Raw genomic sequence first — 13,139 nt, 5'->3', positions numbered from 1 at the left:
CTGACAAGTAGTGACCTAGGTTACAGACAGACAGACAGACAGACAGACAGACAGACAGACAGACAGACAGACAGACAGACAGACAGACAGACAGACAGACAGACAGACAGACAGACAGACAGACAGACAGACAGACAGACAGACAGACAGACAGACAGACAGACAGACAGACAGACAGACAGACATTGGTTACAGACAGAAAGATGGACAGATGGACAGACAGACATGCATACTCATTCTGAATACAGAGCAGATGCAGTGTTCATACAGGCATGAGTGTAACACTGCTGTGGAATGAAGCCCAGAGCCTGATAGAAGAGACATATAAGCCCATTACTGCAGTACAGCAGCACAGATTATTAGAGTAGTGTGTGAGCGGGAAAGTGGGTCAGTGTGCCCAAGCGTTATGGTGTTTTATAGAGAGAGAGAGAGATAGAAGGAGAAGGCTCCTCAGAACATAGATTTGATAGTATTAGCAGAGTGAGGTCAGTCAATCAGTCAGTCAGTCAGTCAGAAGAGACCTAAGGAAACTGATACAGTGAGTTTAGAACATGCTCTTTTAAATCCACACCTGCAGGGTAAATGAGAAGAGTAATCAACTGAGGATCATAGTCACAGTTCATTATACCAGGTTAACACAGAATCATGACATCACAGGATGCCTGATGATGAGCCATCTGGCCTCACTAATGCCTCTACATTTAACATGTTTAGTCATTTTCAGACACTCTTATCCAGAAAAACTTACAGGAGCAATTAGGGTTACATGCCTTGCTCAAGGGCATGATGGCAGATTTTTCACCTAGCTGGTTCGGAGATTCAAACCAGCAACCTTTCTGTTACTGGCACAACACTCTTAACCACTAGGCTACCTGCTGCCCAAATGCACTTTAGTTACTGATACGCCAGCTGAGATGAACACAGAAACGGATAACACTAGTCAGCACCATGTAGTGCCTTCACTGATGTATAGTAGGAGAACCCTTTACACATTATAAAGGTAAAGTCCTATGAAGATACATTGCATGTATGTGCACCCGTTCATATAGATAGACAGACATTACACAGATTGGAAGAGGGTCAAAGTATGTTTGGCTGTAGTCCAGCCACCAATACAACATACCACAGTTTGGACCATGCTACTAACATGTTTCAGTTGTAACATCTGAATAGAGAACAGAATGGAGCGGGGTCTCACCTCTCCATTGACATCCTCCTGCTCTCTCTCTTCTCTCTGCATTGTCCCCATGCAACTCACATCCACCAGTGTGTTCTGGCTATAAGGCCTCACAATCTTCACATTACTCATCCTAGAGTCAGTGGTTCCACACACCTCATAGTTGTATACACGCTGTAGGGTTCCCAGGGTTCCATCAGGGTAAACGGGAGGGTAATATGGGATAACGGGGAGGTTTGCTGCAGATTTATAGAATAATCGATTCTGTCTCCATCTGTAGATTTTTACCGTGACAATGGCAATGATGGAGAATATGAACAGAACCGAGACCACAGCCAAGGCCAACACCAGATAAAAAGTCAGCTTGTTGTCATATTCCCTGTCCACTGTGAAGTCACTGAATTCTGAAAGCAGTTCAGGGAAGCTGTCCGCCACCGCCACGTTCACGTTGACTGTAGCTGATCGAGAGGGCTGCCCGTTGTCCTCCACTATAACAGTGAGCTTTTGTTTCACAGCATCTTTATCAGTGACCTGGCGTATGGTTCTTATTTCTCCATTCTGTAGGCCTACTTCAAACAGCGCCCTGTCTGTCGCTTTCTGCAGTTTATATGAGAGCCAGGCATTCTGTCCAGAGTCCACATCAACAGCCACCACTTTAGTGACAAGATAGCCCACATCTGCTGAACGAGGCACCATTTCAGCCACCAGAGAGTTACTCGTCTGTACTGGGTAGAGAACCTGAGGCACATTGTCGTTCTCATCTTTTATAAATATGTTTATAGTCACATTGCCACTCAATGGGGGTGAGCCTCCATCTTGTGCTTTGACATTGATTTTGAAAGATTTGATTTGCTCATAATCAAAGGGCTTCACCGCATAAAGCACCCCACTGTCGGAATTTACTGTCAAATATGCGGAGAGTGGAGCCCCGTTTAAACTACCATCCTCAAGGAAGTATGATACCTTAGCATTTGGTCCTAGGTCTGCATCTGTTGCGCTCACAGAAAAGAAAGACCGGGAAGGGACATTGTTTTCAAACACATAGGCATCATAGCTTTCTTGTTGGAATTGGGGTGAATGGTCGTTCACATCCGATATCTTTAAACTGAGCGTCTTTTTACTTGAGAGCGGCGGACTGCCTCCATCTACCGCCGTGATTGTTATGTTATACTCTGCTGTCTGCTCTCTGTCCAATACAGATTCTGTCACCAGATTGTAGTAATTTGATAAAGATGATTCCATCTTGAAATGAAGGTTGTTATGAATGGAACATGTTATCTCTGCATTTTCCGCGGAATCAAGATCCTGGATGTTAATCATGGCTACAATAGTGCCAGGAACTGAGTCCTCGGGTAGGGCACTAGAAAATGACATGACGGTTATTTTCGGAATGTTATCATTAACATCAATAACATCAATAACGATGCCACACGAGTCTGTTAAGCCACCATGATCTTTGGCTTTTACTTTTATTTGGAATAGTTTGTTCTTTTCATAATCTATATCTCCTACTACTCTTACCTCGCCTGAAATCGGGTCGATTGTGAATAGCTCTTGAATACTTTTGGTGGCATGCTCAAAATAATACTCTATATTGACGCTAGATCCCTCGTCTGCATCTGTCGCACTTACTGTGGTAATCAATGTGCCTTTCACTGCATTTTCTGGAACAAATGCTTTATATGTAGCTTGGCTAAATGCAGGCGCATTATCATTAACATCGAGAACGACGATGTGAATTTTAACTGTTCCAGACCGCTGAGGGTCTCCACCATCGACAGCAGTTAAAGTCAAATAGTGATGCTTTGTCTTTTCTCTGTCCAGAGGTTTTTGAAGTACCATCTCTATGTGTTTACTGTCATCTATGCGACCTTGAATATTAAGATTAAAATGGTCTGTGGGGTTTAATATGTATTTCTGAAGTGCATTTTCCCCCACGTCTTGGTCTACCGCGCTTTCGATAGAGAAACGCGCACCAGGTACGGCTAACTCGCTGATTTCCAATTCAATTTCTCTCTTCGGAAAGACGGGGCTATTATCGTTGATATCTAGTACTTCAACTGTAACTCGAAACAGTTCCATTGGATTCTCTAATATCACATCGAAACTGAAGCTACAGGCGGGCATCTCCGCACATAGCTGTTCCCGGTCCATTCTCTCTTTCACTAACAATTGTCCTTTCTCTCGGTCCAGCCCTACGTACTCACTGTCGCCCGCGATGAAAATCCGAGCTGTCCCGGCTACAAGCCGTTGCGGCTCCAGTCCCAGATCTTTTGCTATATCTCCAACAAAGGATCCCAATGTCATCTCCTCCGGGATGGAGTAGCGGACCTGCCCGGCCACAGGGTAAACTGAGAACGCGCAAACCACGAACACGCACAACGGCCACTCGAAGAGTCTGTTCTTTCTCATTGCCATTTCACGAAAAAAATCTGAAGCCAAATCACAATATTAAGGCTGAAAATGCATCCTAGAATGTATTTGACAAGAATCCAGTCAATGTGGCGTCCATTAACAGAACAAAGAGCCTCTGGACACCTAATGTACAATCCAGACAAGGGTCTTTATTCTCTCATCTGGAGCTCCAGTTTAGTGTGCTTCTGTGCGTTTCTAAACGCATTATTATGGGAGGAACCACAGTGTGATTGTGTTTTATATTACATGCGATCCACAGCGGCACTTAGGGTTCAAACAAAGTATTGCAATACTACAGAAATTAAGGCTTTGGCATGTTAATGTATCACACTTAAAAATACCGAATAAATGTTGACATAAAACATTTAGATATTTCGTAATGCAAAATTCACCTCCATAGTGTCATAAAATATTGGATAAGAATGTGTTACAGGAATAGTTTTTAAGAGAAATAAGACAAAGATGCAGCGGAGTGCATACAAAGACATGCGTAATGACAACGCTTGTGCTCACACGAACGCAGAGCGATAAAGAAAGAGAGAAAGAGCAATTGAGCGAAAAGAGAGGGAGACGATGGTGAAAGAGATGCATCAACACCCAACAAAGCCTATAAAACAACCCTGATCAGGAGTAAATATTAATTTCAATATGCCCTCACCTCTCCATCGATATCAGCATCAGCCTGATCTCTCCTTTCACTCTGAATTGTCCCCATGTGACTCACGTCCACCAGTGTGTTCTGGCTATAAGGCCTCGCAAAGTTCACACCACTCTTCCTAGAGTCAGTGGTTCCACACACCTCATAGTTGTATACACGCTGTAGGGTTCCCAGGGTTCCGTCTGGGTAAACGGGCGGGTAATACGGGATAACGGGGAGGTTTGCTGCAGATTTATAGAATAATTGATTCTGTTTCCACCGGTAGATTTTCACAGAAATTATAGCAATAATCGAAAAAATAAAAAGCAGTGAAACCACAGCAAGTGCCAAAATTAAATAAAAAGTCAGGTTATCATTGTATTCTTTGTCGTGCGTAAAGTCAGTGAATTCTGAGAGCACTTCGGGGAAGCTGTCCGCCACCGCCACGTTCACGTTGACTGTAGCTGATCGAGAGGGCTGCCCGTTGTCCTCCACTATAACAGTGAGCTTTTGTTTCACAGCATCTTTATCAGTGACCTGGCGTATGGTTCTTATTTCTCCATTCTGTAGGCCTACTTCAAACAGCGCCCTGTCTGTCGCTTTCTGCAGTTTATATGAGAGCCAGGCATTCTGTCCAGAGTCCACATCAACAGCCACCACTTTAGTGACAAGATAGCCCACATCTGCTGAACGAGGCACCATTTCAGCCACCAGAGAGTTACTAGTCTGTACTGGGTAGAGAACCTGAGGGGCGTTGTCGTTCTCATCTGTTATGAAAACAGTTAAAGTCACATTGGTGCTCAGAGGCGGTGAGCCTCCATCTTGCGCTTTAATGCAGATCTTAAATTCTTTGATTTGTTCATAATCAAAGGCACGCACTGCATGTATAACGCCACTTTCTGAATTGACAGATATATATGGGAATACTGAAAGTCCATCTTTGTATGAATCATCTATACAATATGAAATCCGTGCGCTGTTGCCGGTGTCCTTATCACTGGCTGTTAGTGAAAATATGGAAACACCTGGAGAGTTGTTCTCCATCACAGAAGCAGTGTATGAGTGCCTCTCAAATAATGGTGCATTATCATTCACATCGGATATTCTCAATGTCAGAGTCTTGTTTGTAGATCGCGGAGGAAACCCCTCATCCCTTGCTATTATTGTAATATTGTACTCAGAAATCATTTCACGGTCTAACATCTGATCTGTGACTAAACTGTAGATGTTGAAGGAGGATGCCTTAATGTGGAATGGTAAATCCTGGTTGAGGGAACATTTGATATGTCCATTTCTATCGGAGTCTAAATCTTTCACGTTCAACATTGCTATAACAGTCTCTAAAGGTGCGTCTTCGGGTATCGGGTTAGAAAAGGTCATTAGTGTAATTAGAGGGTCGTTGTCATTGACATCTAAAACGTCGATCAGTACTTTACTTGTATCTGATAGACGCCCCCGATCCATTGCTTGCACAATTAGTGTATGCTGTTTACTACGCTCAAAATCTAATTGTCCAGTAAGTATAATTTCCCCTGTAAGGGGATCTACACTAAACAGATCTGACGCGCCACCGGCATGTGAAAACGAATACATAACTTGCCCATGTGTCCCTTTATCTGAATCGGTAGAACTGACTCTCAGAATCACGGTGTTTTTTGGAGAATCTTCGGAGACAGAGGATTTATAAAGGCCAGCACTGAAAACAGGTGCATTATCATTTATATCTAATACTTCTATATATATTTTAACAGTACCGGACTTCTGTGGATTACCACCGTCCACAGCAGTTAACACCAAGGTATGTTGCTCATTCGTTTCCCTGTCAAGCATCGTTTCAAGCACCAACTCTACATATGTTCTTCCCTCTGCGTGTGAATGCTGTTTCAGAGTGAAATGATCACTCGGTAGGAGAGAATATGTTTGAATGGAATTAATTCCGACGTCAGGATCCATAGCATTCTCTAGCGGAAACCGGGCTCCAGACAGAGACCCCTCACTAATCTCTATTCGAATATCTTTATTAGAAAATACTGGAGTATTGTCGTTAATATCTAATATCTCTACGTCAATACGGTGAAGTTCAACGGGATTTTCAAGAATTATCTGGAAATGTAATGAACATGGAGCCACTTGGGCGCACAGCTCCTCTCTATCAATCCTCTCTTTCACAACCAGAGTCCCTTTGTCCACATTGAGACCGATATACTCACGGTTATCCTCCGTAAAAATACGCGCTCGACCTGATTTGAGTCTTTTAACTTCCAACCCTAGGTCCTGAACGATATTCCCCACGAACGAACCAGTCGTCATCTCCTCACGAATTGAATAGCGGAACTGGCAGTCCACATACATTGAAAAACAGACTGAGAAAAGGAGAAGATGCAATTGCCATTTCCGAATGGCGGATCCCCTTTTACCTCCTCCCCTTGTTCCACAAAAACAAAGAAAATGCATGTTTTTCTTAATATGCGTTGCACAACTATCTAATGTTAAAATCCAATAACACTCATATGTAGGCAAGGCAGCAAATCAAAATATATATGCTACCTCTGTTATTCCAGTGACATCCGTTTTAGACAGTGTCCTCACTCTCCCAAAGCAAAGGGGATTGTGCACATGTCACTGCGACTTTAATATCATCCACACTATATAGGCAGGGACAAAATTACACTCGTGTATGCCTACTGCTCTACCGGTCAACAGCGGCACTAAGCGCATAGCGGAGATATTACATGTGTATAGAAAAACGTTTTTCACAATCTACACAGCTTCTATCAGAAATCACAATTTCCGAAAAAAACAAATTATTTTGCCAGCTTCATGGCCTGTTCCACATAGTTGCTCTAAAAGTGAACACATCTTGAAAAGTATCTAACACCATAAAATATCACAAATAAACTGTGAATTTGACCTTGCTTATTTTACAAAAACCTACTCAAGTGATGCAAATTGTAGTATAGTACATATGGACAATTCATTATAAATGTAGGTTCCAGCTGTAAACTTTGAATTGATCATATAGAGGCCAGAGCATACATGATTATAAACATCACCCAGTCATTCTCCTCCAGTCCCTCTCCTCGCCCCAACCTGGGCTTGAACCAGGGACCCTCTGCGAACATCAACAACTGACACCCACGAAGCATCGTTACCCATCGCGCCACAAAAGCCGCGGCCCTTGCAGAGCAAGGGGAACAACTACTTCAGGTCTCAGAGCGAGTGACGTCAGCAATTGAAACGCTATTAGCGCGCACCACCACTAACTAACTAGCCATTTCACTTCGGTTACACACACACAGCAACATCTGAATAGAGGACGGGATAGGGGGAGGGTGGGTGTCTCACCTCTCCATCGACATCAGCGTCTTCCTGCTTTCGCTCTTCTCGCTGCATTGTCCCCATTCGACTCACATCCACCAGTGTGTTCTGGCTATAAGGCCTCGCAAACTTCACATCACTCTTCCTAGAGTCAGTGGTTCCACACACCTCATAGTTGTATACACGCTGTAGGGTTCCCAGGGTTCCATCTTGGTAAACGGGAGGGTAATATGGGATAACGGGGAGGTTTGCTGCAGATTTATAGAATAATTGATTCTGTTTCCACCGGTAGATTTTCACTGACATTATAGCAATAATCGAAAAAATAAAAAGCAGTGAAACCACAGCAAGTGCCAAAATTAAATAAAAAGTCAGGTTATCATTGTATTCTTTGTCGTGCGTAAAGTCAGGGTATTCTGAGAGCACTTCGGGGAAGCTATTAGCCACCGCCACGTTCACGTTGACTGTAGCTGATCGAGAGGGCTGCCCGTTGTCCTCCACGACAATAGTGAGCTTTTGTTTAAGAGCATCTTTATCAGTAACCTGACGTACAGTTCTTATTTCTCCATTCTGTAGGCCTACTTCAAACAGCTCCCTGTCTGTCGCTTTCTGCAGTTTATATGAGAGCCAGGCATTCTGTCCAGAGTCCACATCAACAGCCACCACTTTAGTGACAAGATAGCCCACATCTGCTGAACGAGGCACCATTTCAGCCACCAGAGAGCTACTAGTCTGTACTGGGTAAAGAACCTGAGGAGCGTTGTCGTTCTGGTCTTGGACAAGTACATGCACACTTGCGTTGCCACTGAGAGTTGGAGAACCACCATCATGCGCTCTAATATTGATTTTGAATGCTTTAAGTTGTTCGTAATCGAATGATCTCACCGCATATATAACACCAGTTTCAGCATTAATTGAAACTAAGGAGGAAGATGGTTCCCCGTTAACCACAGAATCCTCGAGGATGTAGGAGACGCGTGCGTTCTGGCAACAATCAGCGTCTGATGCTCTTACGGTAAATAATGATACACCTGGTGAATTATTTTCCACTATATTTGTGATATAAGATTCCTTTTCAAATATTGGTGTGTTATCATTGACGTCAGACACTCGTAAGTTAATAGTCTTGTTACTAGAGAGAGGGGACGAGCCTTCATCTGTGGCAGTTATAGTGACGTTATATTCTGATACCATTTCCCTGTTTAATTCTTCCTCTGTCAATAACGTATAGTAATTCCGTAATGATGACCTAATGACAAAGGGGGAATCTTTTGATATGCTACAACGCACCTGTCCATTTTCTCCCGAATCTATGTCTTTAACATTAATCACTGCAATTGTTGTGCCAGGTGGAGAGTTTTCAGAAACAGGATTCGTGAATGATGTCAAAGATATGACAGGCATGTTATCATTCACATCAATTATGTCAATAATCATGGCACAAGAATCAGTGAAGCCGCCATGATCTTTGGCTTCGATGTTTAACTCGTACTTTTTAGCTTTTTCAAAATCTAGATGTCCAAAAACGAAAATCTCACCTGACTGTGCATCGATTCTGAAAAGCCCGTTGTTACTGTCTGCGCTGTACCTGAAAGCAAACGTCACCTCTCCGTTTATGCCTTTATCTGCATCAGTTGCGCTTACTTTAGCCACAGGGCTTCCCTTAGGCGCATTTTCTGGAACTGACGCCCTATACAGCTTTTTGGAAAATACGGGAGTGTTATCGTTTACGTCTAAAACGTGGATATTTATTTTCATCATGCCTGATTTCGGTGGATGGCAACCATCAATTGCGGTTAAAACGAGGGTTAATTCCTCATGGCTCTCCCTGTCTACTGGCGACAGCAACATCATGTCTATGTATTTGTTTCCGTCTGCACGAGTTTCCTGTTTCAGAATGAAATTATCAGTAGGTTTCAGAGTGTAGCTCTGTATTGTATTTTCTCCAACATCTGGATCAAATGCGCTATCTAGTAAGAAACGCGCTCCCGGGAGGGCTGACTCGCTAATCTCGATATAAATTTCATCTTTGGGAAATGTAGGAGCGTGGTCATTGACATCCATGATTTCTACGGTAACTTCATAAAGCTGAATAGGGTTTTCTAAGATTAGCTCGAAGCTGAAACTACACGGAGAAGTTTGTTTACACAAGAGCTCTCGGTCTATCCTCTCACTCACTGCCAGTGTTCCTTTGTCTGTGTTCAGCTCCACATAGGGACTATTGTCCCCGGCTATGATACGAGCTCGGCCGCTCCTCAGCCTTTTCAGAGCAATGCCCAAGTCCTCTGCGACATTACCCACGACCGAGCCTTTCGCCATCTCCTCAGGAATAGAATATCTCACTTGTCCATGGACTATACATCCAAATAAAACGAGGATAAGCCATAGTGACGCATGGCTGTCAAAAGCGCATACCAGATTCCTAGCAGACATTTGATAAAATCCAGTTCATATACTACATAAATGTCCAGACCAACAGAAAAACCAATCTACACAGACCAAAGACAACGAAGTAAAAGTATCCAAACGATCGTCAATTAATCACAAAACATGTCGTTCCGCCTGCTTCGGGCGTGTAACTCTAGCGAGTCTGTTTTCAAATATGGCTGAAGCAACTAGCAACCTTCAGATAGAAAGAGCTCACAGATATGGGAGGTGCTTTTTACATTTCACAGTCTGAACCAACAGCGGCACTCACAGACCATTGCAAGGAGCGCACTTCTACTGTACAAAATGACACTACAAACCATTAATTATTTCAATTGTATGGCCTACTATATCTTCTAGTGTGACACATTTGCTCAAAAACATGTCAATGTAAGACAAAACTGAGATAGATACACATTAAGGCCTATATGTTGTCATCCCCAGACAGAACTACTTCTCACTTAAAATAAGTTAAATGTAAAAAAATACACCTAACGTTAAAAAAATATTCATTAAGGTTTAGTATCGTTCTGTTATAATAAAACCTGTAAACAGACTTACGGTGCCCTATAAAATAATACGTGAAAGAGGCTGCGGGACTGTGTCCGACAGTGTCGCTGTCCACAAGTGGTGGTGCTGAAATGAACAGGACTAGAGGCTCTCTTGGAAAAACATTAGTAAATCAGTTGATAATACACATACAAAGTCCCAATCTAATCTAATTTAAATAAAACTATTTAATTAATGCAATTATTAAGCAACATAACACATTGGGCAATGATTATCTCACCATCTCAGGAGAATGTGGGAAACTTTTCTCTCTTTGTGCATTTTGGAAAGTATCTGTAGAGATCGAGTCCATTATTACCACGTTCTGACTAAAAGGTCTGGCAAATTTACAGTCACTCTTCCTTGAGTCAGTAGTCATGCACACCTCATATTTGTACATATGTTGCAGAGTCGCTGTCCCTCCGGTGTCTGCGTAACGGGGTGAATAGTATGGAATAACTGGGAGACTAGACTGATACATGCGTGATTGTCTCCACGTGTAGATCTTAACTGATATTATAACTAATACACATGATATGAAGAGGAAAGAGACCACAGCCAAGGCCAAAACGAGATAAAAAGTCAGGTTCTCATTGTAATCTGTTTCATGCGTTAAGTCAGTGAATTCTGAAAGCACTTCAGGGAAGCTGTCCGCCACTGCCACGTTCACAATGACTGTAGCTGATCGAGAGGGCTGCCCGTTGTCCTCCACTATAACAGTGAGCCTTTGTTTCACAGCATCTTTATCGTGACCTGGCGTATGGTTCTTATTTCTCCATTCTAAATACAGTTAAAGTCACATTGGTGCTCAGGGGCGGTGAGCCTCCATCTTGTGCTTTGACATGAACTCTAAACTCTTTAATTCGTTCATAATCAAAGGACAGTACAGCATACAACACTCCGGTCTCAGAATAAACAGAAATGGACGATGACACAACTATCTAGGTCTCTTCCAAAAGATAAGATATCCGCGTATTGTGAAATCCAATAAGAGTCAGCGGCGCTCACTGTACATATAGATATCCCCGGAGAGTTGTTTTCCATGATGAATGTGGAGTATTCACTCTGATCAAACCCACGGGCGTTGTCATTAACATCAGAAATCTTATGAGCAACTGTTTTGTTACTTGAGAGGGGTGGGAAGCCAGAATCGGTCGCTTTTATTGTGATATTATATTTCTCGGTCGAAAGCAGAATCGGTTACCAAGGTGTAGTAATTAGTAAGAGAAGACACGATCTTAAACTGACGTTTGTGATTGATGTTACATGTCACCTGACCGTTCAACTCTGAGTCTACGTCCTTGACATTGATAACTGCTATTGTCGTACCGACTGGTGCGTCTTCAGTCACAGGATATGAGAAAGACATAACATTTATCACAGGTGCATTATCATTAACATCAACTACTTCATCTTACTAGAATCTGCTAGACCCCCTTGGTCTTTGGCCTCGACGCCAACGTCATACTTTTTAGTTTTTTCGTGATCTAGCTGCCCAACAACATATATAATTCCAGTGTTCTCAACCACACTAAACACATCGGCCACTTTACCGTTCATGTTGGAAAATGAATATGTTATCAGTCCATTCGATCCACTATCTGAGTCACTGGCATTAACGGTAGTGATGTATGTGCCTATGGACGCATTTTCCATAACAGTTGCTCTATAGACTGACTGTTTAAACACAGGTGTATTATCATTAGCATCTAAAATAGTGCCCTCAATATTTACAGAGCCAGATCGCTGTGGATTTCCACCATCGACTGCAGTTAAGGTAAGAGAGATACGGGGCTCTTGCTCTCTGTCCAACGGCTTCTGAAGCACCATCTCTGCCCATTTCAGCCCGTCAGGTCGAATATGTTGTTTCAGGATGAAGTTATCATTAGGAGTTAATATGTAATTCTGAAGAGCGTTTATTCAAACATCAGGGTCCTCCGCGATCCCTAAAACAAAGCGTGCTCCCGGTGCAACAGACTCACTGAATTCCAATTTGATCTCTTGTTTTTTAAATATCGGTGAGTGATCATTGACATCCACAATTTCCACAGTGACACTGTGAGTTCAATCGGGTTCTTTAAGATTATTTCGAAAGTAAAGCTACGTGGAGTAAAATCACCACAGAGCTGCTCTCGGTCAATCCTCTCGCTGACGACCAATACCCCTTTGTCTGTCTTTAGCTCTGTGTACTGAATGCTGTCTCCGGTGACGATACGAGCCCTCCCTGCTCTCAGTCGTCCCACATTTAACCCTAAATCCTGCGCAATATTCCCAACAAAATATCATTTCTTCAATTCCTCGGGAATAGAATAGCGAATTTGACCACAAACGGTCTGGATTAGGCACGCAATGAAACACAACCGTAGTTGCCAATGCAGACGGCAAAACAGTTGCCATCTCATGATGTTAAATATGATAAATCCTCCCTCCATTATTAACAACAGAGGCTTATCTCAATATAAATCCGGAAGGCCACTTTCTTGTAGCAGCAAAACACAAAATCCTCGGAAGAATTCTCAAAATTCCAGTCGGACTGCAATTAAAACCTGTATTTATTAGACGTGAAGAGATATGTGAATCTCTCTCTCCGCCTTCTGTTATACATCACAGTTGTTT

General features: G+C 42.8%; 1 protein-coding gene and 1 pseudogene across 14 annotated transcripts in view; both read right to left on the bottom strand.

The window, feature by feature from the left end:
* Positions 1-13,139, bottom strand: part of LOC106594404 (protocadherin gamma-C5) — an 81,729-nt gene that overhangs the window by 53,669 nt on the left and 14,921 nt on the right. The window contains exon 1 of one of the 14 annotated variants that reach the window (XM_045692369.1): positions 7,575-10,337. The exons of 8 other annotated variants lie outside the window; for them this stretch is intronic. In XM_045692369.1, the coding sequence (XP_045548325.1) occupies positions 7,575-9,980 (2,406 nt within the window). In that variant the 5' untranslated portion in view covers positions 9,981-10,337. Of the gene's footprint in view, positions 1-1,198; positions 4,188-4,250; positions 6,767-7,574; positions 10,338-13,139 lie in introns of those variants that run through there. 5 more of the 14 variants (XM_045692375.1, XM_045692368.1, XM_045692374.1 and 2 more) reach the window with 5 other exon arrangements.
* On the bottom strand, positions 10,987-13,107 carry LOC106568104 (protocadherin gamma-C3-like; annotated as a pseudogene).

Source organism: Salmo salar, chromosome ssa13, assembly GCF_905237065.1.
Source record: "Salmo salar chromosome ssa13, Ssal_v3.1, whole genome shotgun sequence".
Classification (NCBI taxonomy): domain Eukaryota; kingdom Metazoa; phylum Chordata; class Actinopteri; order Salmoniformes; family Salmonidae; genus Salmo; species Salmo salar.
The sequence above is the reverse complement of the archived record's forward strand: the minus strand, read 5'-3'. Positions and strand labels throughout refer to the sequence as shown.